The sequence below is a fragment of the Peromyscus leucopus genome, chromosome 9, assembly GCF_004664715.2.
Source record: "Peromyscus leucopus breed LL Stock chromosome 9, UCI_PerLeu_2.1, whole genome shotgun sequence".
Lineage (NCBI taxonomy): Eukaryota > Metazoa > Chordata > Mammalia > Rodentia > Cricetidae > Peromyscus > Peromyscus leucopus.
In genome coordinates, this window is record NC_051070.1 from 57,733,953 (window position 1) to 57,761,492 (window position 27,540).

Sequence of the window (27,540 nt, forward strand, 5' to 3'; positions counted from 1 at the left end):
AAGACTCCAGGATTTGGGGTCTGCCTCATCCCTTGTCACCGGGAGTCTGTTTTTCTGAGTGACTTGCCAGTTCTCCCCGGCTGGCCATCCTCACAGTGGCTCTGACAGCAACCGGAGAGGCAGCTGAGGGATCCTGGCTGATCCGCAGTCCAGGTGAAGCAGGCTAGAGGCTGGATGGATGGGGAGGTTGGCATGTCACCAGTCTGGATGCAGAGCAGGGGAGGGGGCCAGCCAGGCAGGACTGTAGTTGGGTTGTTTGGTTGATGAAGGGGGTCAGCGTAGGCATGTGTCATCGTCGAGGTAGGCAGGGAAGGGGAGGGCTGTGCGTGGGGAGAGGATATATAGGCTGGTGTGGCTGACACAGAGGAACAAGCCTCACATCTGAGAGAACCCTGTGACAGACAGCGTCAGGTAGGCAATGCATGTGGCCCCGGCACCAGCTGGCCGGCACTATCTGTCCGGAGCCTCTCGGGAAAGCAGGGCAGCCTGGCCGGCTCCTCCAGCTCTGTCTTTTGTCCACTGTGGCTGCTTGCCGGCCTCTTGCGAGATTATGGTTTCATTCATCTTATTCTCAGTGTTCCGATGGCAGAGAAGGGGGAGGGCCGAGGGCTGGCTAATCTCAAAGAGAAATGCGAAGGAAAGCTGAACTTGGAAATGAGGAAAAGTTTTGCTTTCCCAGTTGTGGCCCTTACTGGGTGACAGATACACACGGAAGAGGTGGCTGCAGGAGAGAGGGCAGACCCCGGGAAGGGGCTTGCCATTCAGAGGAGCCCTAGGAAGCCCCTGGCACACCTTATGGGGATTTTTCGATCTGTGGCTTCCTGCCCTTTGTGCAAGCTGCTGCTCTGGTATCATTGAATCTGATGTCATTCTGGTCTGAGTTCTCTTACACCTTCATGGAAATTGCTAACAATACGGGGGGGAAAGACAGACTCGAGGTTTGAGCTTCACCTGTGTGCATGGCTGAACGCAGTCAGTCGCTGGCTGGGTGGATTTCACGGGCGTTTCTGAAGGCATGACCTTGGTCCTCCGGATCCTGGGGTGTCTCGAGGTGTCCTTTCTTTCTTGACGTCTTTCTCTCCACTACCCACCCGGAGGTCTCTCTGCCCAGGTCGCATGGAACTCTCTCTCACACGTCAGAGCATCTGAACTCTCTCTGCCCTCTCTCAGCCTTCTCTTTCTCCTCCTCCTCCTCTCTTTGTGAGTCTCTCCCCCTCCCTTCTCTCCCCAGCCTCTCCTCTCCCCCAGCTCCCTTTGAACACGGGCAAGTTCAGAGGGGAATTTCAAGTAAGGCAGGATGATTCGGAAAGGGGGCTATTTAAAGCATGCTGCTTTGGACTTGAATACCCCAAGCCTGGGCTTAAACATCTGTGTTTAGCTTCCTCCAGCAGCTCATAATTGCCCCAATTATAACCAATAACATTGTTCAGCAGACTAACAAAAGCTGAGCTCCACACGGCATTTGCCAGCAAGCCCAAACGAGAGTTTTCATCACAGGGAGAGAAAAGTAGCTGCCCGGCTTCGTATCCAAACCTCCCAAAGAGAATGCTGTGGTTCCTCGCTGCCTGTGGGTGGATGCCGCGCACACCCTCCTTTTTCTCATTTATGCAGCCTAGCAGGAAAATATTCCACAAGCTTCCATCAGTGCCATGATACCTTAACAGAAAGGATTCGCTTTCCTTGGGCTTCGCTGAGTCTTCTGCAGGGGCAACTGCCCCCAGACGTCACCTGAGTAAAAGGAACAGCCGCACTTTTTCCAGGTGACACCCCGCGCTGTCCGTGGAAGGTGCTCTGTGCAGCTGAGGGTCGTCTTCTCCAGGTGCAGCAGCCCTGCCTTATCAGCTGAAGTCTGAGGGCACTTAGGGCTGCAGAAAACTCAGCAGGTCTTGCATCGCCAGTGAAGGGAGTAATTGCAGGATTAGACGTTAGTGGAGCCTGAGAACGGAGCTATCACCAAGCAATCCCATCTTCAATCAATCAGGTATTTATCAGCTACACCCCGCCAGGCAAAGGAGGCATGGGGCTCTATAGATTCAGCAGAGGTGCTAATAACAGCACTTTACTTTGTGCAATGATTTACGCGCTTCGCACCCATTATCTCCAGCAACAACCCTGGAAGGCAAAAAATCATTATCTCCGAGTTGCAGGAACAAGACCCTGTGCAGCAAGCAAGCACAGCCCAGGGCAGCCCGTCCTAGGGCTGGTGCTGGCTCCCCTTGAGGTCTGTGGTGCTGGTAAATGAGTAGCAGGCACACAGCACAGACAGACAGGAAGCAATTCGAGATAATGGGATGATACCGGGCTGGGTGTGATCAGTCCTACCCTTGTGGTCCAGAGTGTCGGATGCTGGAGGGACTTGAGGAAGGGTACCTCCTCCAGGGATTGAGGAGAGTGGGAAGAGGGCTAGAATCAGGATGGATCGGAGGTTTGAAGGGAGCCAGGACAATAGTACAAAAGAAAGGCAAAGGAATTAATATTTTTTGAAGTCACGAATGGCAGGTAGTAAGCTAAATTGGCTATGTGCTTATTCACACACACACACATACACACACACACACACACACACACACACACACACACACACACACGGTGATAATGAGAGAGAGGTTTGGTCCCGTTTTGTGTACCTGCAATGATATGGTTCAAAGACCCTCCCCTCCCTTCCCCCAACTCCTCGGGTCACCCAAACCATAAGAAAAAATTTTAAGTCTCCTGTGCTCTGGGTTACCAGGTATTTAAGGGAAGGATGAACACATCTCAGAAAATGAGAGCCATCATAACCTCAGCTTTTGGGGGGGGGGGTTGAGTTCTTGGGATCCCACTAAACAAATGGAATCTCTGAAACACTTCTCTTTCAGTGCCTGTCATCACTCCCACCATCTCATGGAGACCTTGCATTCTAACCACAAACTCTAGTTGTGAGGCTTATGGCACACCAATGGTTTTTGGTGGTGGGGGGGGGAGGGGACCACAAGTTGATTTTCGGAGCATCATCCCCCTCAATAGGCTACACCCACTTTAATCATCAACTTTCCGTGGTCCTGGGTCTGTGAAAATCCTGGCAGCCGCTTCGTTCGGCGCTGCAGTCTAGCCGAGTGGGAAACGCTGGACTTGCCGCCCTGCCCAGCAGCCAAGGCTCTGCAGCCTGCGGTGTCGCGGTCAGCCTCCTCCCTTCTCCTCGTGCTGGTCCTGTGATCTTCCCCCATCCCGTCAGTCACCCCATCCATCCTTCCATTCATCCAACCGAGGACGTGCCCGGTGTTCCTGATAGGAACCGGACAGGGCTCGTGCGGGAAGTCGCCGGCTGTCATCTGCTTTCTCCCAACTCACAGCCAAAGTCTCAAAATGTGAATGAGCCCAGACCAGCGGTCTCCAAAGGGGCTCACCTACCCAGATACCTACTAGGTTACTAGAAACTGAGATGTTAAATTATTTGTTTTTTTTTTTTAATTTTAGCACACACGATACACACATACACACACGTGTCCTTAATCACACATTCTCCTGCAGGCACATGTGTGTATAAGCCAGAGGTCAACACGAGACATCTTCCTCCATTGTTCTCCACCTTACTTATTTGAGCAGAATCTCTCACCAAACCTGGAGATCCTGGTTTAGCTAGATTGGCCGGAAGCAAGGCAGCAGGATACACCTGTCTCTGCTCCTAGCCTCGGCACTGGGGTTACAGGCACGCAATACCACTCCTGGCTTTTTATATGGGTTCTGGGGACCTGAACTCAGGTCTTTGTGGTTGTGCAACAAGCATTTTATATACTGAGTCATCTCCCCACACCTCAATCTTACCTTTCTTAATTTGCATGTTAGTGGAGTTTACATAATGTATGTAACATTCATAAAGAGGTTGGGAATGTATATTCAAAACTGATTCCTAGGTTAATGACAATTAATTATTTATTTCAAAATAACTAGTGTAGAGGATTTAGGATGTTTGCTACACAAAGGAATGGTAAATGTTCGAGGCAATAGATGTACCAACTACCCCAATCTGATAGTCACACATGCATGCATGTGTGGAAAAAACACACTGTACCTCCATAAATATGTGTAATTATGTCAATTAAAACTTTCTTTAGAGCTGGTTGCTAGAGATGCAAAATTAAAGAAGTTGAAAGAGTATGTGAGTCTAGATTTGCCATTCTCTTCCTATCTGGGTTTTCTGATCATTTTAAAAAGAACACAGAGTGATTTTATTAAAGTAAATAAAAGCTTTTAAAAGTCCATTTAAGCTATCTTGACAGTGTATGCGGCAGCATTTGCCAGAATCAGGGAGGTGAACATTAAGAGCATTCCCTGGCGATGTGCCACAGCCAAAAGGACCTGTGTCTGGCTTCCCTCGTGGCCCTTTGTGAAACCCAGATGCATCTTCATGGCTTCATCTGGGGCTGTCTGAAGCCACTGCTCTGTGGTCTCCTCCCCTTTCCTCCTTTCTTCTCTTCCTGGTAGAGAGCAATCCTGGCCATTCACAAAATCAAAGGATACTATCAACCATCTCTCGCAACTGCCTATTTTATAGAAAGAGAAACTGAGGGCCAGGAAAAGACAGTATCAGGCCCATAAGTAACAACAGAACCAGATCTAGAACCCAGGACCTTGTCTCCAAGCACAGGGCTCCTTCTCATTCACAGCTCTGCCTGGGCACCCTTGGTCCACACAGGGTAGGCAGGTGCCTTGGTCCACACAGGGTAGGCAGGTGCCTTGGTCCACACAGGGTAGGCAGGTGCTTTGTGCCCTAGCCCCCTAGCCCTTCCCCTTCTCTCTGACTGGAAATTGAGAGCAGGAGAGAGACCTTTAAAGAGCAAATGTATCCATCAAAGGAAAGAAAGCGAGCAGTCTCCCTGGGTAAGAGCAAGCCATACTCTATGTGGAAGTTTTAGCTGTTGCTATTTCAGAGTTGAGTTCCCTGGGCTATGGGAAAGCCTGTGACTCTTTGATGCTTCTATCAGAGGATGAAGATGAGACTCCTTCCTCCTAGAGGCATGTATGGCCACTTGCTTTTCATCAGCGCCATATAAAGAATACCTTTCTTTACAGGTTATAGATGACCTTTATATTCATCTATAACCCTGTACTCTGAAGGTAACGATCTACCTTTCTAAGGTAAATACAAGTTCATGGGGGTTAAGCAGCTTGCCTGGTTAATCAATAGCAGAGTCCTGCCTGTGATGGATCAGAGAACCAGGATGTGAGGAACACCCTGCACCCCTGATGATGCAGAGCCGGTAGTCTGTGGGTGGCGCTTGCTGAACCAAGGAAAGGGACTGAGCCAGTCCTCCAAACGAATTCACATGAAGACAGATCATCAGAGCTTAGGCTTGAGGGTCCCGTCCCAGCTCTGCTCCTCCACAGGGCATCCCTCCCTGCCTCAGTCTCCTCAACTGTAAAGTGAAGTGGGCAGCACAGGGTAGAACCTCACAAAGCCGTTGGCTCTCAATGGCTTTCAGCCATCGGGATTCCTTCTCAACAAGATCCCATCACAGTTTGCTACCCTTTCCAAAGAGCAAACCTTGTATAGAGTGTATGGGCGGTCAGAACACAGGTTCAAATACCCAACTTTAAGTCCTAACTCTGCTACTTATCATCTGGATCGTTTTTAGGCAAATTGCTTAACCTTCGTGATTTGATGTTTATGTATCCCGGAAAGGAGGGTAAAATTACCCCCCAAATGATAGAGTTGTAGATGAAAATAAGTATCATCTATAGCCTGGAAGGAACAATGTTCCCTGTGTGTCACTGATGGAGAGAGAGCCCCCTCCCTTCTTCACCGATAGCATCTGGGTCACAGGCTTTCTCCTCGGTCAGGAAACGAAGCAGGAGTCTCTCCTCAGCCCCTATTGCACATGTTCTCATCCAACAGAAAAGCAGCTCATTACGTTGCCCTTGGAGGCAAGAGTACATGCAAGTAGATTAAGACTAAATCACAGTGGTATCTTATCTTTATACACAGCAAGATGCAATCAAATTTATAAGGTGCCATCCCCTAAATAAAAGGTAATTAAACCTTTCTTTATTCAATACAAAGCGGCCTGATTATAGAATTGCCACTGTGAATGGCTGATAGCGGCTGGGCTCCTTTATGAAATGGAAGCCATTAAAAACTCAAACATCCTCAGGTACATTGTGCTTACTGACGGACGGTCAGTCGCTATTTCTGGGTAATAAACAAATGGGGGGGGGGGGAGAGGTGCATCATCTTCAAATGAGGGCCTATTCGTCATCTTCACCCTGCAGTTGAGAAGACCAAGGCTCTGGGGAATAAATTAAGTTGCCCCAAATCACACAGTTACAAAGTGTACAGTTGAAGCATAACTATGACCCCAGAATTGTCTAAGTACTTGGTTCCCTTCTACTGAACACCTGTGTGTGTGCACAGCTCCAAGCCGCACACAGGTAATGTTCAGGCTTCCAGGCTTCTTTTAGTTGTTGTTGTGGTTGTGGTTGTGGTTGTGGTTGTGGTTGTGGTTATTGCTGCTGCTGCTGGTGGTGGTGGTAGTGGTGTGTGTGTGGGGGGGGTACTTTTTGGAATAGAGTCTTATCTGTAACCCAGACTGGCCTCAGACTTGCAGCAATCCTCCTGCTTCAGCCCCTGCTCCAAAGTGCTAGGGGTTATAGGCATGTGCCACCATGCCAGACATGTTGTTCAGACTTCTTAAAAACTAAAAAAACTTTCAGAGTTGGGGATGTGGTTCAGGTGGTGGGGTGCTTGCCTACCATGCACAAAGCCCTGGGTTAGGTCCCCAGTACCACATAAACTGGGTATAGTGGCACATGCCTGTAATGCCAGCACTTGAGAGGTAGGGGTAGAAGGGTCAAAAGGTCAAGGTCATTCTCATAATAAGCTCAAGGGCAAACTGAACTATATTACATGCTATCTCAAAAATAAAATAAATCATTACTTTAAAATTTAAAACTTCTACTAGGCTTTCTATTTTTTAATGTAATTTTATAAAGCACATAACTGGACTTGGTATCATGAGGAGTACAAAAGGACAAGATGTCTACTTCAAGATGTATTTCCATAGTTCTTTGCACGTTTGTTTATGTTGATCTGACTTACAACTGGCAAACCACCTGTGAGATGGGATTCTGCTGTCATCCGTATCTCATGGCTTCTTGGACTTGCAAAAAGGAATAGGTACCGTCCAGCATGGAAGAATTTCATTTAGTAGCTGGAGCTGCTTTGTTAAAGGGGGAGGTACGGGGGGAGGTGGCACCCATCTGTGATCCCAGATGATGAGACTGAAGCAGGGAGAATGTGAGTTGGAAACCAGCAGGGCTACACAGCGAGACCGTCTCAAAAAGGAGGTGCTGCACGCCTTTCATCCCCGTACTCAAGATGCAGAGGCAGGAAGATTTCTGTGAATTTGAGGCCAGCCTGGTCTCCAAAGTGAGCTCCGAGCCAGCCAAAGCTACATAGTAAGACCTTGTCTCAAAAAAAAAAAAAGAAAAAGAAAAAAAGGAAGAAAAAGGAAGTGAAGGAAAAGAAGAATGAAGGAGGAGGAGGAAGAAGAAGAAGGGGAGGAGGAGGAGGAAATTGAGGGCGGGAGCAAGGCCATCAAGTACAGACAGGGGGAGAGCCTGACTAAAGCCAGGTAGATAGATCTGAGACGTCCTCACCAGATGCCAACCCAAAGGGCTTGTGTTTCCCATGCAGCCAGCAGCAGAGGCTAATTGTTCCAGGACTGTGCCCCTAAATTCCATTTGCCACAAACTGTAAATGGCAAATGTCAGCCAAACCGCCAACACTTCCTGCACATGGAGTTGCTGATGAAGTCCGTGAATAGCTTCAGCAAGGGCTTCTCATTAATAATATCTGTCACCACTTATCAACTGGGCAAAGACTTGTATCAAACATTCTAGGCAGGAACTAAAGGAAACGGCACGGACCCTTTCTTCCGTGGCATATATGGCCACTGCCATCGTGTGGCGAGAAAGGAAACAGCTGTGCTGTTCTGAATAGATCCAAAAAAAAAAAAAAAGTGTCCTAACTAGAAATGCAAAAGCTGAGTTTCTTATGAAACACAGAAGCAACTATCATATGACAAGAGAGTCATAGAGGCATGAGTAAGACTGCCTTGTGTTCTGGAATATTTATTGTGTATAATAGCTAATGAGCTTCATTTTCACTTCAGAGAAGCATTCTTGTTACTGGTCTACCAACTCCTATTTAAACCTCGCAGACCTAGCGTGGGACACAAGCCCAGCTGTGACCCTTTATGACCAGTAATCTAGCAGACACGCATCAGGATGTCTGATTAGGAGAACGTCTTACCATACTAGAATGGCATAAAACTAACCTCCTCTTCTCCCTGCTCAAACAGGACGATTTGCTAACAGAGCCTCTGCGGGAGGTTCGGGTCCTGAGGCAGCTCCTGTGCGGTGAGCATACTGGCCCCCCCAGGGAGGTGGTGGCTCCAGAATATTCCTCAGCCTGGAGTTTGCAGAGAAAAAGGAAGGGGGCCCCTGAAATCTTCCACTGTTTTTTTTTTTTTTTTGGTTGTTTGTTTTAAGGGGGGGTTGTCAATTTTTCACTAAGCAGATCCTAAAGTTTGTGTCTTAGCCTGGGTACCTGGCAGACAGAGAGAATGATGGGATTGGATCTCTGTCCCCCAGGCCAGTGGGAGAAACAGACACAGAAGTGCAAGGATACAATCGATTGATTCCCAAGTGCAGAGATGAGGCGGTGAGGATAGAGTGACATTTCAAGGTGAGGGCTATGCTCTCGCTGGGTTGTATAAAGTGCTTGCCATATGCTGGGCACTGTTTTAACTGTTTACAAACATAAATCCACTGATGCTAGTATGATCTGGTTCCTAAGATGGTCTTCTTTTCACAATGAGGAACTCCGAGATTGAGTACAGCCAGCAAGTTACAGAACCAATGATCTGAACCCAGGACTCCTCTTCCAAGATGATCAGATAAGAAAACTCACATTACACAACTCTACAGGACCATTCTGGTTAGTCCGTGTGACGTATGGAGCCCTGGGGCCCACTTATTTCACATGGTAGCACATTGCCTTGGGATGCCACAGTAGTAGCCAAGACTGGTCTAGCTCAGGCCAGTCCAGTGATGGCTTTCTGGAGGGGGACCTTCCTGACATGGGGATGGGTATTCTGACGGAGGCAACAGTCGGTGACAAGGCATAAAAACACCTGACACGGGTGAGAGTTGTGCTCGCTGGGTCTGGATGTGACACCAGGATGAGTGACAGGGGATGAGGCAAGAGCCAGGGGCCAGCTAAGTCCTTGGAACATCTGACAGCCATGGGCATTATAGAATTATTTTAAGAATGAAGTTGTATCATCCAATGCCTTGGAGGGAGGCCAGATCATTAGGTGGACTAATTAGGAGACGATTAAAATAATAAGGCAATAAATCTCAACTAGACACTGGCTGTTGGGATAAAGAAGGGAAAAAATTGCATTTGAGAGACGCTCATGGATACAGATGACTGGGTGCTTTATTTATTAGTCCAAGACATCCCATCATCTGAAGATAAAGCACAAGCCTCCTAGGAGAGCAGATAAGACCTGCTCCATCTGGACCCAGTCCCCTTTCAGCAGGTGCTAACCTTGAAGAATGTGGACAGATTCCCTAGGCTACCTGTCTGCTCTCCACACTCACAGGCTGTGATCCTATGATCCTGGGTCTCTTGGGGTCCATGTTACCAAACACTCTTTTGTTTGTCTGTTTGTTTGTTTGTTTGGTTGGTTGGTTGGTTGGTTGTTTTTCAAGACAAGGTTTCTCTGTGTAGTTTTGGTGACTGTCCTGGATCTCACTCTGTAGACCAGGCTGGCCTCGAACTCACAGAGATCCGCCTGGCTCTGCCTTTCAAGTGCTGGGATTAAAGATGTGCGCCACTACTGCCCACTCATTTTTGACATGCACTTCAAATGTTAGCTCACTGACTTAAACATCTACAAAGTGCTGGTAATATAGATCAGTTGGTAGAATGCTTGCCTAGTGTGAATGAAGCCCTGAGTTACAGCCTGGGCTACATGAGACTCTACTTCAAAAAAAAAAAAAAACAATAACAACAACAACAAAAAAAAAAAAAAACGAGCAAACAGAAAAATCTACTGGACACCCTTCTTACCATCATTCCCTAGGTCTGAAATGCTTCCCTTGGCACACGAGAACCCAGTGGTCTTCCAATGTGGCTCCTTGGTAGCTTCTGTTGCATGTGTCCCCCTTATCCTATGGACTGGCTCCTTCTCACCCACACCTCTCAAACTTGGTTGTGCAGACAAGTCACCTAGGAATATTGATAACAACACAGATCCTGAGGTGATGGTTGTGGGTAGGGCCCAAGACTATGTACTTCTCAGAAGACCCCAGCAGACAGCATTAGAAAGGCAAACACATAGATTCCTCAGAATCATCCAACAAAAAAGCAATGAAAACTGCTGGTTTTTATTCTCCATGCAGAAAATTCACATATAGTAAAATGCACAGACCCCAAATCTATAATTTGATGGATTTTGGAAAATATATACACCCCTTGCTGGGTGGGGTAAGCACACCTTTAATCCCAACACTTGGAAGGCAGAGGCAGATGGATCTCTGTGAATTCAAGGCTAGCCTGGTCTACAGAGTGAGTTCCAGGACAGCCAAGGCTACACAGAGAAATTCTGGAATGTCAATATTTCTAGAAAGTTTCCACTTGACCTTCATTTCTGTATGTGTGTGTATATATGTATATGTATATATTATGTATGTGTAAGCATATATGCATATATAATATATATACACACACATATACACATCCCTATGGTCCCAATAAAGAATGTCAACATTTCTAGAAAGTTTCCATTCAACCTTCAATTCTCTGTACACACACACACACACACACACACACACACACACACACACACGGCCCCAGTAAAGAATATCAATATCAATATTTCTAGAAAGTTTCCATTCAACCTTCATTTCTATTACTATGACAAAATACCCTGACAAAAAATCTTTAGAGGGTTGGAGAGTTAGCTCAGTGCTTAAGATCACTTGCTACTCTGCTTCTTAGCACCCATGCCAGGGAGCTCACAGCTGCCTGTAATTCTGGCTCCAGGAGATCCATTGCCCTCCTCTGGTCTCCGAAGGCACCACCGTACATGTGGAATACACACACATAGATGAAAAAAAATGTTTTAAAAGCAACTTCTTTAAGCTTACAATTCCAGGTCACAATCTATCACAGCGGAAGAAGCCGCAGTGACAGGGTCTTGCAGCAGCTAGCCACATCCCATTCACATCTAGAGGGGAGGGAGACACGCACAACTTGCTACTTGCTTGCTCTCAGCCGACTCTCCTTTCTCTATTGTTCAAGACCTCTTGCCCAGGGAGTGGTGCCGCCCACAGTGGGCTGGGTCTTCCTACATCGATTATCAATCAAGGCCATCCCACAGACATGCCCCTGGACCAACCTGATCTAGACAATCCCTCGTTAAGACTCTCTTCCCAGGTGACTCTAGGTGTCAAGTTAACTGCTAAAACTAGTTTCCTATTCCTCTTTCCATTCAATCCCAAGTAAAGATGATCTAACCCAAAATGGCATAGTCCAAGAAAGAAGTTTTCTGATTCAAGAGTTTTGATCTAAGGATGTTGTGTTAGTCAAGTTCTCTAGAGGAACAGAACTGATAGGATGAATATATATATAGGAATTATTAAAGTGGCTTACAGGCTGTGGTCCAGCTAGTCCAATAATGGCTATCTACCAATGACACGTCCAAGAATCCAATAGTTGTTCAGTCCATGAGGATGGATATCTTATTTGGTCTTCAGTATAAACCAGGGGGCATATGACACACTTCTTCCAAGTAGACCCTCATCTTATACCCTTCACTAGCTCCCAATAATGTTATCATCTTATGCATTTACCAAGGGTTTAGCCTATTCACTATGTCAGCACCCTCAGGACCTCAATGTTTCTAGAGATGTCGTCACACATGAGCCAGAGGAGTAATTTACTAATATTCTACATGAAGTGTGTGTGTGTGTGTGTGTGTGTGTGTGTGTGTGTGTGTAGTGTGTGTGTGTGTGTGTGTGTGTGTGTGTGTGTGGTGTGTGGATGTTTGCATAGTGTGGGGGTGTGCTGATAGTATGTATGGAGGCCTAAGGTTGCCTTCAGATATATTCCTTAATTATTAACTAGACTATTTATGGAAAAGCAGGTTCTCTCATGTAGACCTGGGGTTCACTTATTTGCCCACCTTTTTCTGGTGACTCCCTGTCTCCACCTCCCGCTGCACTGGCATTGCAGGTGATCCACCAACCCCACTCAGCTGAGTGGGACCCGAACACCAGTCCTCACTTGCACACCAAGCACTTTGCCCCCTGAGCCATTTCCCCACCTCCTCCTACTCGATTTTAATCTGTCCAAGCTGTCTGCCAAGATTTACCATCATAGATTTCAACGTACAGACTCTGAGAAGACACAAATACTCAGACCATAGCAGTAGCTCAGTTCTGAGGTGACAGACAGGAAACACATGGAAGCCTCCTGGAAGAGAGAATTGAGGGACAAGCGTTCCTAGCCAGGCCAGAGAGGATAAGAGGAAGCATTTTAGTTTTTCATCCACCTGCCTCTGCCTCCCAAGAAATGGGATGAGAGGCGTATACCGCCACACTCGGGTACTCATCTGCTCCTTGAAAACCTTGGCCCTAACAGTCTCAGCTTATCTTCCAAACAGGCCTATGGTAAGGCACGCGCCATGCTTTCTCTTTCACGGCCATGGAAACTGAGGTTTGAAGAGGTTGACTTAAAGGCACACATTGGTCAGCTAGGAAGCAATGCCTCTGGCCTCCAGAAAAGCTGTTGCCCACCCCACAGCTCTTCCTGGAAGGGCAGAGGCCAGCCAAGTGACAGGAATCACAAGGGCTCTCCAGAGATCCAGACTACACGCAGCCTGCGAATGAAAGCAGTCCTGGATGGCAGGACGGAGCCACCAGGGCTCTCTACAATCTGTTCCTTTGCAGGTGAACCTCAGACCTGAGGAATCTCCTCACTGAGGAATGACGCTCACCTCCCTAGGTCATGGTCCCCCGGGGCTGACTAACCTTCTCTCCACACCGTACTAATTGGCTTGTGTCCCCTGTGTGTTTCAGCCTCTTGCTTCGCACTGCTGCACCATGAAAATCCTGTTTAGTGACGTTCTGCTGCTCAGCCTGCTCTCCAGCGTGTTCAGCAGCTGTCCCAGGGACTGTCTCACCTGCCAGCAGAAGCTCCGCCTGGACCCAGACAGCTTCAACTTGAAGGTATGTCCGGACTATCCTCTTCCTTGCCATCTCTTCCCCCTGACTTCAAAGCAGATGCTAAATGAGGCGTTCAAGTCTCTCCCAGGACTTGTACAGTGTCGTGTGACTAGGATGAAACAGGTGGAGCTGAGCTGCATCTTCCTACTATGAACCCTGTGGTCCTCCCTCTTTCCAGCCAGACCCCTATAGTCCTCCCTCTCTACCACCAGACTCCTGTGGTCCTCCCTCTCTACCACTAGACTCCTGTGGTCCTCCCTCTCTACCACCAGACTCCTGTGGTCCTCCCTCTCTACCACCAGACTCCTGTGGTCCTCCCTCTCTACCACCAGACTCCTGTGGTCCTCCCTCTCTACCACCAGACTCCTGTGATCCTCCCTCTCTACCACCAGACTCCTGTGGTCCTCCCTCTCTACCACCAGACTCCTGTGGTCCTCCCTCTCTACCACCAGACTCCTGTGGTCCTCCTCTCTACCACCAGACTCCTGTGATCCTCCCTCTCTACCACCAGACTCCTGTGATCCTCCCTCTCTACCACCAGACTCCTGTGGTCCTCCTCTCTACCACCAGACTCCTGTGGTCCTCCCTCTCTACCACCAGACTCCTGTGGTCCTCCCTCTCTACCACCAGACTCCTGTGGTCCTCCCTCTCTACCACCAGACTCCTGTGGTCCTCCCTCTCTACCACCCCCACCAGACTCCTGTGGTCCTCCCTCTCTACCACTAGACTCCTGTGGTCCTCCCTCTCTACCACCAGACTCCTGTGGTCCTCCCTCTCTACCACCAGACTCCTGTGGTCCTCCCTCTCTACCACCAGACTCCTGTGGTCCTCCCTCTCTACCACCAGACTCCTGTGGTCCTCCCTCTCTACCACTAGACTCCTGTGGTCCTCCCTCTCTACCACCAGACTCCTGTGGTCCTCCCTCTTAATTTTCCGATAAATATCTGTTCACGATGCCCTTGTCCCAGTGTTATGCATAATACATGTATTATATGTAAACACAAGTAAAGTCTTCTTCAACCCCATGAATTAATTACTTTTAGCTGTGACAAAAACCCTTGAAACTTAAGAAAGGGTTTGTTTTGGCTGACAGTTTCAGAGCACAGTCCATCATGGGAGAGACAGCCTGGAGGCGAGAACTTGAGGCAGGCTGGGCGGTGGTAGTGCATGCCTTTAATCCCAGCACTGGGGAGGCAGAGCCAAGCGAATCTCTGTGAGTTCAAGGCCAACCTGGCCTACAGAGCGAGTTCCAGGACAGGCTTCAAAGCTACAGAGAAACCCTGTCTCAAAAAACCAAAAAAAAGAGCTTGAGGCAGCTGGTCCCATTGTGTCCACAGTCGGGAAGCATAGAGAGATGAACACTGGTGCTCAGCTCACATCTTCTTTACTCAGTCTTGAACTCCAGCTCTTGGGGTGGAGCTACCCCACACTCAGGGTGGGGTTCTCATCTTTAACAAATCCTCTTGAAACACCCTCATCAACTGTGTCTCCTACACAATCCTCACCCCCTCAAGTTGACAGTGAAGATCGACTATTATACTCCAAGAATCAGAGAGAATCTCCCCTTTCTTACTTCCCGTGGTATCACAGGATTAATATTCTCACGTTATTGCACACTATTTCAAGTGATTTCCCTTTCTATGAATATATAACTTATTCTCCATTTCCCCATCTGCTGAACATGGATATTGTCATCCATTTTTTATATTGCAAATAATTCTACAATGAGCCTCCAAAACGCTCTCTTGTGTTTTAAATTTCCAACTTGAAGTACAAAACATTAAATTATTATTCATTAAACGAACTGCTTTCTTACTCCTTTAATTTCAGCTTAGATAGCTATTCTCTCCTATATAATTCAATTATTTATTTTTTCCTTTGAAGTCAATAAAGCTGCTTTCAAGGCACTATGCTTCAAACCCTCTGCCTTTCAAGCGAGTAATGGCTGTTCCCTAAGGCAAATAAATATGCAGACACAAAACCCAGTGTAGCTGGTGCCCAGTACACCTTGCTCTCTCCCTGCTCCAGGTAGAACTGTGACCTCAGCCCCAGGAGACAAGCACTACACTCTTGCAGGCCTGGACACACCTGTCTTCTGGGCAGGAAGGCACAGTCATGCAATCAGGAAGGGCAGCCCAGATGACCCCTCGAAGGGATGTGTTTCTGATGCTTATCCATCCTATTTTCCTCTAGGAATCTGTCTGCCTAGAGGATATCTCATCCCTCAAGAAGCATCTCTCGCTTCTCTTGCCTGGCTAATGGGTCTCTTCCCTTCCCTCTCTGTCTACCCTTTCCCAGCCTTTTATATTGACCTCTCTTCCTCTGCCCAGTCCCTAAACAGGGATGGCAAGATGCCTGCTTCTTGCCCCTCTGTCCCTCTCCTTCTGAGATGCCACTACATACCCTGGCTTTCCTCTCCCAGGCTGCAGGTAACTGGTCAAAGGGACCCCTGACCTTCTCTCTTGGGCTCAAGCCCAGATCCAAGGCACTCTTTACAGCTCCCAGGGGAACCCTGAAGACATTTGCTGTCCTGCCCCCTTCTACCTGCCTCTCTCTCCCTCTACCCACTAACACCACTCATACTTCAGGGCCAAAGTTAAGCTTCACCTCCTAACAAAAAAACACACTGTTCCCTCACAAAGGCAAAAAAACTCGAGTGGAGTTTTGATCTGAAAAGTCACAGGAGAATCAGAGGTAAAGCTAAGCAGTACACAGGAAAAAGGAAATAAGAGGCTTCTAGGAGACCCAAACCAAGACAGGAAATCAGGAGGGTGAGGCCAAGTTCAGGACCAGCCGGGAAGAGCTAGAGAGATGGTGTGGTCAGGTTGATGGTCTCCACTAGACACCGTGGTGCTTGGGGAAACGGAGCAACCACAGAGAGTTTGTGGCACTCTGGGGTCTGGTTTGGGGATGAGAACGAGCTCCCACGGGGTAGATGACACGTTTAGCCCCACGTGCCCAACCTGCCTGTGTTCCAGGCCATTGCTGTAGACCACACACAGATAGGAACGGCCACTGTACGTAGGAAGAAAATTACCACCCAGGTTTGTTCTCTTCACAGTGACCTTTATTTTCAATATACACGCAGACTTAACCACCTACTCTCCCACCCCCAGTTCCTTTAACCAATCTGACCTTGAACTTCATGAGGAAATGAAATAAAATTCTTTTTCCTGGGTGATACTCATGGGTTGCACTTATTCTGGCTCTTGGTGCCATGGCTACCTCTCCCCCTCCCTCCTCTCTCTCTCCTTTCCTCCCTCCTCCTCCCTCCCCCCCCCCTTCTCTCTTTCTGGCTAAGGTCTGGGTTCCTTTGCTGACCTATCCAGGTATCCCAGCATGGGGCCCAGTGTGTGGCCCATAACAGGGCTCAGGTAGCCTGCCTTATGGAAATGGTAAGACTCTCAGAACATTAGGCTCCTTGCTGCGCACATCCTGGGCAGCCACTGTAAGGTCTTACATTTGGTTCTTTCTGGGGTGGTGAAGAACTGAAATCGAGCTTCTATCTCTCCATTAGCATCTCAAATCTTTGGGGTCCAGACAACACTCACTTTACTTCCTAGAAACAAGTCAGAACATAGATTAGTAAAAGCCTCACAGTCAGAGATAAACACTTTGCAGTGCTGGCCGCCCCTCCATTCCCTCCCCCCCAGCCCCCTGTTGCTTGCTTGTTTTTCTGTTTCTAGTTCCTGTTTTCCCTTTTAACCCATTTTAAATAGAACGAAATGCCAAGGACGTAAGCAATTATGTCTCATTTTCTGAGACTGCAAATCTTGCCCAGGTCTGTTTTGATGAGGGGAATGGTGGAGGGACTCAAATTTCAGCCAGGGGCACCTACCAGTCTCTCTCCCGGATTATGTAATCCTGACTTGTTCCCAGGATCCTCAGGACACTTGGCTCCATCAGAAATTTTTCTATTTCTACTCCTGGTAGGTGGCCCAAGTGTTAGACTGTAATTTTGGTCAGCAAATGACTCACCCATTGCAGCGTCCTCTGGTTCTTCAACTAATTGTCAGCGGCACTTATTCCGTCGGTCCAAGTAGAAGAATCTAAATTCGCAGAGTTATTTCAGAGTCCAAGATGAAGACAACACACTCTCCAAAAACGTTTCAGGGAAATGCATTTAAAAGTCCTAAAACTCTTGCAATGGGAGCTGCCTCCTGGCATCTCTACCTGCAGCTAGTGAAAATTCTTTACAGGTGATTGGCCACAGAAGCTCTTCTAATGGATTTTTCCCATGCTATTTATTCATCTGCTGCCCTGGATAGTGTCTGCCTTTGAACACACACACACACACACACACACACACACACACACACACATCCAATATATTATGTATATTCAATGTATATATACATATATATGTATATGTATATGTATACATATATATGGGGAGTATATATACATGAGTGCATTTGCCCATAGAGGCTGAAAGAGGGTGTCAGATTCCCTGCAGCTGGAGGTACAGGTAGCTAGCTGTGAGCCACCCATAAGTGCTCGGAACTGAAGTTGGGTCGGCTATGAGAGCAGGATGTATGCTCTTAACCCACTGTACCATCTCTCCAGCCTCCGAATTCATTTTCATAAATTTTGCAGTGGTTAGGATTGAACCTACGGCTCTGTGAATGCCCAGGCAGGTGTGTTATAGCTGAGTTATATCTCTAGCCATGCCTTCAAATGTTGTGGTGAGACCTCCTAGAACAAATAGCTCCTAAGCATAACTCTACCTGGAACAGGAACCAAACCACGCAGTGGCTGTCTTCACTCCCCTCAAAGGACTCATGTGTTTGTTTGATAGACAGAAAGAGGCTAGAAGGCAGGCCTGACCTCTATGGCTAGGTCACACCCTCCGCCTGTACCCTCATCTTTGATCCAGACATCCAAACGGCCTTTTGCGCAGTCTCCTCAGAAGCCCGGCTTGACAAATCAATTTGGCACCATTCTGGAGTCCAGATGCTCTGGCTTAATATAGCGATGTCATCGTCATGACTGAGAAAATGTGTCCAGCTCACTTAATAAGCCACTAGCCCATCCCTGTGAAGCAGCTGATGAGGACCCCAGACCAGAGGCTTAAGCATTAGGCTTGTATGCCCATATGCCTCTAAAAATGTGGTTGTACATTTGGAAGCCCCAGATTTGCCTCAAACCTTATTCTAAAACAACCATTGGTGATGATTTGGTCAGTATCTAATTTATCTGGCAGTGTGTTGAATCTCAGTAAAGACTGTGGCATCTGGTTTGATCACAAAATTTCATTTGCTCTCGCTGACACAAAATCCAATTACCATCTGGCATTAGAAGCCCAGGAGTGCGCAGTTCTAGTAGCTTCTAGATGTGTCTCTTCCACCTGTAAACCAAAGGAGCAGAAAGTTCAGCAAGCGTTGAGGGAAGGAAACAAGGGTACCCGAAGGCTGAGCTGCTCCCAGCCCCACGGATCTAGTGACCTTACCAGTATTCCCATACCTCCATGTGCCCCTGTTGGCTCTGGAAAATGCTATTTAATGACTCTGCCACCACGGACATGAGGAGCTGGACAACTATTTGTTGCTGGCATCTGTTCTGTGTACCAAAGAGCTTTCACTAACATCTTCAGCTTCCACAGAGCATCAGAAGATACACACGGACTCAGTTGGTTAAGGAATCCACCTTGCAAGAGTAAGGCCTGAGTTCACACTCCAGAATCCAGGTTGGACCAATGCACATATACATGTTACGGAAATTATTTTCATGCTAAATTATCAGAATGAAAACTTACAATGTTTTGTTTAACATTCATTAACAAATACTTATGATATAAGAATTGCAATACATTTTATAATTAATTATTTTGGAATGCAGGGGAAAAAAAGCAGGGCATGGTGGCCTGTGCTTATACTCCCAGCACTGGGACTGTGGAGACAGGAGACTCCCTGGGATTCAAAGCCAGTCTAGCCTAATTGATAAGCTCCAAGCCAATGAGAGACCTTGCCTCAAAGGAAATGGATAGCATTCCTGAGGATGACACCCAAGACTGTTCTCTGGCCTTCACACACACATTCATATACACACACATACATGCACATTAAAAAAAATACATGTTATGACAACCAAATGTGTCCGTGCACTAGAGTGTCCAGAACTTGAGAGAATTTCATTGACTGCCTACTAGTCACTATAAAGAGAAGATATTTATTTACCCAGGACTCAACTATGAACAAGATATGACCCTAACTTTTTAGACTATGCTTTATAAAGTATTGTGAATATCTGTATCTCTCATTAAAATCCCCTTGGGAGGAATGCAAAGTTGGGTGGGAACACAGGGGCAAGACAGAGCACTTCCTTCCAAGGGACCAAAAGAAGATGATAAGATACAGAGGTAAAATTAGAACGTGGCCATGTCCACAAGATTGGGTGCAAAAACGGTCATTCCATCAGAGGGCACACGGTGACAAAAGGCAGGGAGTTTCATGAGGTATTAGAAGAGCCCTGTGTGCCCGGGGGCGGGGGGGGGGGGGGCTGTGGGGAGGAGTTAGAAGTAAGACGTAAAGGTAGGCTGGGCCACATGGTACAAGTACTTCTGTGCCCTGCTCAGGAGTCTGGAGATGTTTCCAAGGCAAGACAAAGTACCAGGCAGTTGTGGGCAGGGCGTGATGGAATTAGAGTAATTCTCCTGGACCTGCCAGGGGCCTCACACGGATTTGAATGCAAAAGAGAGATGGGAAGATGGGTGGGAGGCTTCTGTCTTCTGAGACGCACTGAGGCAGTGACAGCAGGCGGGAAAAACGGGCAAATGCCCTAGATGGGGGGTAAGGGGAGAAGGAAGGCAAAAATGTACCCAGAGTATAGAATCTCACTTAGAGCTAAAGACATGGTTCCCTGGCTAAGGGCGCTTCCTAACTCTTCCAGAGGACCCGAGTTCGGGTCCCAACACCCATACCTACCAGCTTACAAATGGCTATAACTCCAGCTTCAGGGGGTTCTCTGCTGGCCTCCACTGGCACCCACACCCATATGTGCATACACACAAAAATAAATAAATCTTTTTTTAAAAAAATTCAACTTTGGAGCCGGGCGGCGGTGGCGCACACCTTTAATCCCAGCACTTGGGAGGCAGAGCCAGGTGGATCTCTGTGAGTTCAAGGGCAGCCTGGGCTACAGAGTGAGTTCCAGGAAAGGCGCAAAGCTACACAGAGAAACCCTGTCTCACAAAACCAAAAAATTCAACTTTGGGATAACAAACCACACCCAGAGAGAGCCAGAGAAGGCAAGCAAAACGGTGGACTAAAGTGGTGTGATGGTTAACTTGATTTGCCGACTTAACACAAGCTAGGATCACATAGCCCAAGGATCTCAATAAAGGATAGGCTGTATTGGGTTGGCCTGTGAGCGTGTCTGTGGGGGATTGCCTTAACTGATGTGAGAAGACCCAGCCTACTGTGGGCAGCACCATTCCCTAGGCAGGGGCTCCTGAACTATGCAAGAGCTGAGCACAAGCAAGCATGTAAGCCTGCAAGCATTCATGTCTCTTTGCCTTTGGCTGTGGATGTGATATGACCAGTTGTCTCTCAAGTTCCTGATGCTCTGATGTCCCTGCAATAATGGACGGTAACCTGGAATCGTACATAAACGCTTTCTTCCCTAAGTTGCTTTTGGTCAGGATGTTTTATCACAGCAGCAGAAACAAAAGTACAGCAAGTGGGGAGAATATAATACATGAGAATTAAACTCACTTGCTGGTATCAAAGACCTAGAGGTAACAGGGAGCCATTGAAACAGAGATTTGGTGATCCACAAGTGAGTTCGGGGCTGGTGTCCGTCCCAGCTCGAGGGTCTTCTGTCTTTATACTCTGCCAGCATATTGTCGCCATGCTCATTTGGTTTCCAGCACAGGACACCACCTCGTGGTTTCAGGACGGCAACAAAAGGACAGCCCAAAGTGCCCACCTTGTAAACCAGACGCTGAAGGAAAGTGAGAAAGGAGGGGAAGGGTGCCCCTTCCTGCCAAGTCAGCCCCAAGCTCAGTGCAGGCCCCAACTGGTCACTTTCTGGCTTGCCAGCCACCTCTGACTACAGGGAGGTGGGGAGATGCACTATCGCCTTCGGGAAGGAATCCAGCGTTATGTTCTAGGGAAGAGAGATGGCTCTGGGTGGGCAGTGGACAGCCTGTGTACCGCAAGGAGTTCAGGGAGCCAGGCAAGAGTGCCACAGTTTGATGGGGGGCTCTTGAAACACCCTTCACCACAATGGCAAGGTCAAGGAGAAGGGAGACTTTCTCCTGAGTAAGGCTGGGAACATGACAGGAACCAAGTGTAGCCAGAAATTTCTCCAGTCCTGCCTCGCCCAGCAGTCCAGACGAATCTCTCCCACCTGCGGTCCCACAGCCGCTTATAAAATAACCACTCAGAGGCTTATATTAATTACAAACTGTATGGCCTATGGCTTCAGCTTCTTGCTAGCTAGCTCTTTCATCTTAAATTAACTCATTTCTATAAATCCATAAGTTGCCATGTGGCCGTGGCATTACCAGTCTGCTGACATCCTGTTGCTCCTTGGGCGGTGGATCCAAGTCTCCCCCGACTCCACTCTTCTTAGTCTCGTCTTCAGTTTAGATGTACCACCTAACCTTATCCTGCCCTGCCCTAGGCCAATGCAGCTTTATTTATGGGAGCCACACATATTCACAGCAGACAGAAAGATATCTCACAGCAGTCAGGGGTGAAGCCAAAATGCACATAGTAAGAAAAGTCAGTAGAGACTTCCAGGAAACCCAAACAGAAATAGAAGGGCAGGACCAAGGTCAGGACCAGCAAGAGGGTGCTGGTAAGATGGCATGGATCCAACTGCTGGTCTTCACTAGAGGATGTGGTGCTTGGGGAGGCTGGCCAGCAACAGAGAGTTCCTGGGGCACTGCCTGGCTTGTATCTAAGAAGATACAGATCCAGTAGATTGCAGGGTTAGCTCCACATGCCCAGCCTGCCTACATCCGGAGTCTCTTGGATATTACTTGCTATAAAGGATGTACAAATAGGAGTAACTAGAATAAATAGAATGAAAATCAGTCACCCTAGGGTTAGTCTTTACATGGTGGCTTTGGTTTAGTTCCCATTTGGTTGTGTGCACAGCTGTGTGGTCTATGTGGATGTCTGTGCACCTGTGTGCATCTGTGTCTTCCTCTGTCACTCTCTACCTAGTTTCTTGAGACAGTCTCTCTCAGGGCATCCAGAGCTCATCAACTGATTAGAATGGCTGACTGTAGAGCTCCAGGGAGCTGCCTGTCTCCACCCTCTCACCCCTCACTCCAGGGTTATGAACAAGTACCACCATGCCCAGCTTTCACATGGGTGCTGGGGAACTGAACTCAGGTCCTCAGGCATTTTGCCAACCAAGCCATCTCCCCAGTTAAAGAATGACCTTAAAATGCGCCTGCAGATATAATCCCGTGCTTCCCCCGTTTCTGTAACCAGTCTGTCCTTCCCTGGCCCAATGGGAGAGATAGAATTCTTCTACCTGAGTGACACTCATGAGCTATGCCAGGCTCCAAAAGCCCAAGGCTATAGCAGGGTATCATTTGGAAAGCCTCCATTCTGTGTCAACTTGCAGGATTGCCTGAAGATAAATGAACCACAGCTCTGACCCCTGGTTTCTTTGTTGGATAGATAATGGAACAGAGTCAGGGGGTTCTCTGTTTCCAACTCTGAAACTGTGCAAATTTGGAGGAGGGAGTAACTGTACGTAAAACTGGGGCACAAAGGTTGAGGGAATGGCTCATCAGTGGGTACTGGATAGTTTTATGTCAACTTGGCACAAGCTAAAGTCGTCTTGAGAGGAGGGAGCCTCAATTAAGAAAATGCCTCCGTAAGATCAGGCTGTAGGCGAGCCTGTGGGCCATTTTCTTAATTAGTGATTGTTGTGGAAGGGCCCAGCCCATTATGGGTGGTGTCATCCCTGGGCTGATGGTCCTGAGTTCTTTAAGAAAGCAGGCTGAGCAAGCCATGAGGAACAAGCCAGTAAGCAGCACTCCTCCATGGCCTCTGCATCAGCGCCTGCATCCATGTTCCTGGCCTGTTTGAGTTCCTGTCCTGACTTCCTTCCATGATAGACTGTGATGTGGAAGTGTAAACCAAATAAACCCTTTCCTCTCCAGGTTGCTTTGGTCATGGTGTTTCATCGCAGCAATAGTAACCCTAACCAAGACATCAGTAAAATGCTTGCTGCACAGTCATGAGGATCTGTGTTCGATTCCCAGCACCCACGTAAAAGTCAAGCATGGAGGCACGTACTCGTGGTCCCAGCACTAGGGAAGCAGAAACAGGAGGATCCCTGAGGCTTGCCGGCCAGCCAGTATAGCCCAACTGACTCAGGTCATCCAGGTCAATAAGAGATCCTATCTCAAAAAAAATAAAGTGGAGGGGCCAGTGAGATGATGGTTCATTGGATAAAGGTGCTTCTATTCAAATCCAGTGACCTGAATTTGATTCCTGGAAGCCACATAAAGGTAGAAGGAGACTCCACATAAGTGTCCCCTGGCCTCCACGCTCGCACACAATAATATTATAATAATTATGACTAATTAATAATAATATTATATTATTATAAAAGAAAATTATATTGAAAATCAAGCGGAGAGTGATAAAGGAAGAAAATCACTGTCGACCTCTGGTCTCTGCACACACGTGCGCATACATACATGCGCACCCCCACGCATACATAAACCGCTGCACAATATTTGAGGACTAGCACTTCAGAAGCACGTGACTCGGAATGGCTTTAGACGATTCTCTGTCCTGGCTCATCCCTGGCTTTGTCCCCTTTTCTCTCCCTGTGTCTTTGCAGGTGTGCATCCTCCAGTGTGAAGAAAAGGTCTTGCCCAGTCCTCTCTGGACTGGATGTGCCAAAGTCATGACCAGCGGCTCTGGGCAGCTCAGCCCTGCTGACCCAGAGCTCGTGTCGGCGGCTCTTTACCAGCCAAAAGCCTCGGAGATGCAGCATCTGAAGCGAATGCCCCGGGTCAGGAGCTTGGTGCAAGCGACAGAGACCGAGCCCGGCACAGATGATGCCGAGCAGGTGGAGCAGAAGCAGCTGCAGAAGAGGTTTGGGGGCTTCACTGGGGCCCGGAAGTCAGCCCGGAAGTTGGCCAACCAGAAGCGGTTCAGTGAGTTTATGAGGCAGTACCTGGTCCTGAGCATGCAATCGAGCCAGCGCCGGCGCACTCTGCACCAGAATGGTAATGTGTAGCCAGAAGGAGCCCCTCCCAGCTGCACCGGCCACTGCAACCCATGAGTGAGTTGGGCGCCAATTAGCAGGGGGCAAGAAGTGACCTCATATACCCAGCTGTCCCAGACCTAAAAACATATTGGCCAGCCCCAAACACACACACACACACACACACACACACACACCACCCAATCCCTCTCCCTCCCCCCCACCCCATCTCAAGGACTCCAGCCCTCAGGAGGCTTGGTTGGTGAAGAAATTCACATCTCTGCCTCCTACCCATTTCTCCAGGGAGAAAGATTTTTCCCACCATTCTCCTTGAGGCTGACCACTCCCATTCAGAGACTGGTTACCATGGGGATAATAGTAGTATGTTAAGATAACTAATTCCTCTATAGCTCTCCAGGAGCTTAGTTACTATGGGGACAGTTAAGTGGACCAATTCTAACAGCCAGTTACCATAGCAACCATTCAGCTCACCTTTCCTCAGAGACTTTATCTGCAAAAAAACCAATAGCCAGCCCTCCTCTTAGCCATTTGCAAAAGGCTGATTACTGCTCTACTTCAAAGACAGTTTATCCATTTCACCCTACATCTCAAGGTGGCTAAACTCCATGGAAACCATTAATATTTCCCATTTCCCCCTGCCAAAGACTTTTTGTTGGGACCCCGAGTTCTGCTTTTTGCTCTTATTTTTCTTCCACTAACAATTAGGTCATCCTCACACTTTTCCAAGGAAAGACCAATTCTTTATCATTAATGGCATCCTTGCTGAACCAGGCCTTCAGAATCTGATCCAATGGAGCTAGTAGGTTTTAGAATATGTACTAAGGAAGAATGAGTCCTTTTTCCTCAGTTTCTTTTTTCTTCATCTCTTCCCAGGATGCCACTTGTGATCTCTTCCTTTTCTTCATTCCCATCCCCCGGGTACACACTTACACAGTCATATAAAGCCTCAGAAAACACACAGCAAAGACCAAGTTACTGCCGGCTGGTTCCAAATCCAGCTCTCTCCAGCCATCACCAGCACATAACTAGGGAGCGGCATTAGGAATTAGCACAGTGGATTTAAGAGAAAGTCCAACCGTTGAATCTGTGTCCTTTCATCCATACACGCCAATGAGCAGAGTCCCACACATCTCCCGAGACAGCTTGGAAACACAGCCTCAGACAAAGCACAAGTTAGTCTGACCATATTATGTTGCCCCAACAGAAGCCGCTTCCCAACTCTGACGCAGAAAAGAAAAATGCATGCATCCTCTCTTTTTGCTTCCCACACATCCAAGGTAGCCATGTCGTTCATGATCCTCTTTCGAGATGGAGTCATCACATGCTAATCTTTGGTGCCCACACTCTGGCACGGGCCCAGCCCACAGGGCCCAAGCTGATAGGCCACTTGTTTGCAGCAAGTTTATCCCCAAAGATAAATATATTTATGGGGGGGGGGTGCATTTGTCTTAACAGAATGGTTCGTCTCCAAAGGTCCTGAGTGAACTTGCACTCTGCTCTTGACAAGCATTCGATTTCTTTCTAAGCCAGACCTTTCTGATATCCAGTAGTAAATCTTCCAGAAGTGGCAGGAACTCTTCGAAGTCTTAATGGCATTCTTTACAGGGGCCCTTAAGGGACACCAAAGCCCATATCTAATTTTAAACCACAACAATATTCTTTACCTAAAGACAGTTTAAGATCAGTCCCATTAGCAAGAATCAATTTATTTGGGAAAAAAAAAAAAACTATTTGAGCCAAACAATTGGCTTTTCTGATTTTCTATTATACTTCCAGCTGAGAGGTGCTGTAACAGGGCTGATAACTGGTTTCTGTCTGCTGCTTTGCTCAACGTGCCGAGTTCTTGATGGAAACATTAGCCAGCTCATTTGTGTATTATTAATAGCTGTCCTGTCGCCATGTAACCCGCTCCCGCCCTCCCTCCCTCCCTCCCTCCCCCCTCATCTGTACATGCATGGTGGTGAGTTCCAGAGAGGATGTGTGTTAATGAGCCAGTCATAGCCAGCTGAGACCTTGTGCTTATCTGCATGCACACAACCCAGCTTGCCTCGTGCCATTACAGAAATCCTTCCACTCTGGCCAGTGCCCATTGCTGAAGTTGTTCCTGAATTCTTAAGATGTCGATGCCAATCTATACTCAGAAGATTGGAGTCGGGAGAGGGGGCCACCCAACACTGGAGTGGAATAAAGAACCTGTTCAAAAGTGTAGTGGCAGCCTAGGAAGACAGAGTACTGCAATGCAGACCCTGCCCTAGACAGCGCTGTGGTCCTGGGGCCAGCCTCTCCTGCTCTGACCTATGCTTCCGATACTTTCTGCTGTGTCCAGCCTTGAGACACCAGCAGCAGCACATTCACGATCCCGTATTCCCAGCATCTAGCTTAGAGAGCCTGTGTCAGATGAGAGACCTGTAAGGATACTGTTTTAACATAGATGCTGAGAGCTGGGGAGGGGAGGAGTGTTACCAGGAAAAGGCTTGTCTGGGAGCCTTTTATGTCACAGCCCATCAGCCTCCCTTTTCTGCATCACCCCTGCCCGTAGTAGGCAAAAGCAGCAGGTAAGTGGTCACTTGGGAAATTCTTCCTTTCACTTGCTGTGGTGGCCCACTTTGGGTTGCTTTAGTCGCCTGGGCAAACAGGATGGACGGCTGCTCCGCAGACCTATTGGATCTGACATTGTAATCCTTTCTGTCTCCCCAGGCATCCAGGTGATCCCCCGAACAGCATGTGTCCACGCCCAGCCCTGCCGGCCGGGAGTCAGGATTCCTTCTTCCCTGAGGCACTGAGTACCCACAGCACCTCCCTGCCCAGTCGTTACCCTCTTCCCCACGGCATGTTTCACCACAACCCTGTTGCTACATCAGAGTGTATTTTTGTAACTCCTCCAGCTAACATTTTAACGGCCCCACCTCCTCGGGCATCTTCTGCCCTCTCGCAGGGCCAGGTGAGAGGAACATGAAGTCAGACCTGGGGTTTTGCCTCGTCACTGCCATAATCTGTTTGTAAAAGAGCTGTTCTTTTTGACCGGTCGTTTGAACACAGCTCTCTCCATTAAACTTCTAC

At 48.0% G+C, this 27,540-nt stretch overlaps 1 protein-coding gene across 3 annotated transcripts; it reads left to right on the top strand.

The window, feature by feature from the left end:
- Positions 1-27,540, top strand: Pnoc (prepronociceptin). Of its 3 annotated transcripts, none has more exons than XM_028890017.2 (4): positions 1-153; positions 13,129-13,278; positions 24,091-24,481; positions 27,178-27,540. In XM_028890017.2, the coding sequence occupies exons 2-4, from the start codon at positions 13,153-13,155 to the stop codon at positions 27,261-27,263; spliced, it is 603 nt and encodes a 200-aa protein (XP_028745850.1). In that variant the 5' UTR covers positions 1-153; positions 13,129-13,152; the 3' UTR covers positions 27,264-27,540. The 3 variants fall into 3 exon arrangements, with proteins under 3 accessions (XP_028745850.1, XP_028745849.1, XP_028745852.1); XM_028890016.2 differs by lacking the exon at positions 1-153 and adding an exon at positions 326-411; XM_028890019.2 differs by lacking the exon at positions 1-153 and adding an exon at positions 326-411 and having other exon boundaries at positions 24,091-24,537; positions 27,178-27,260.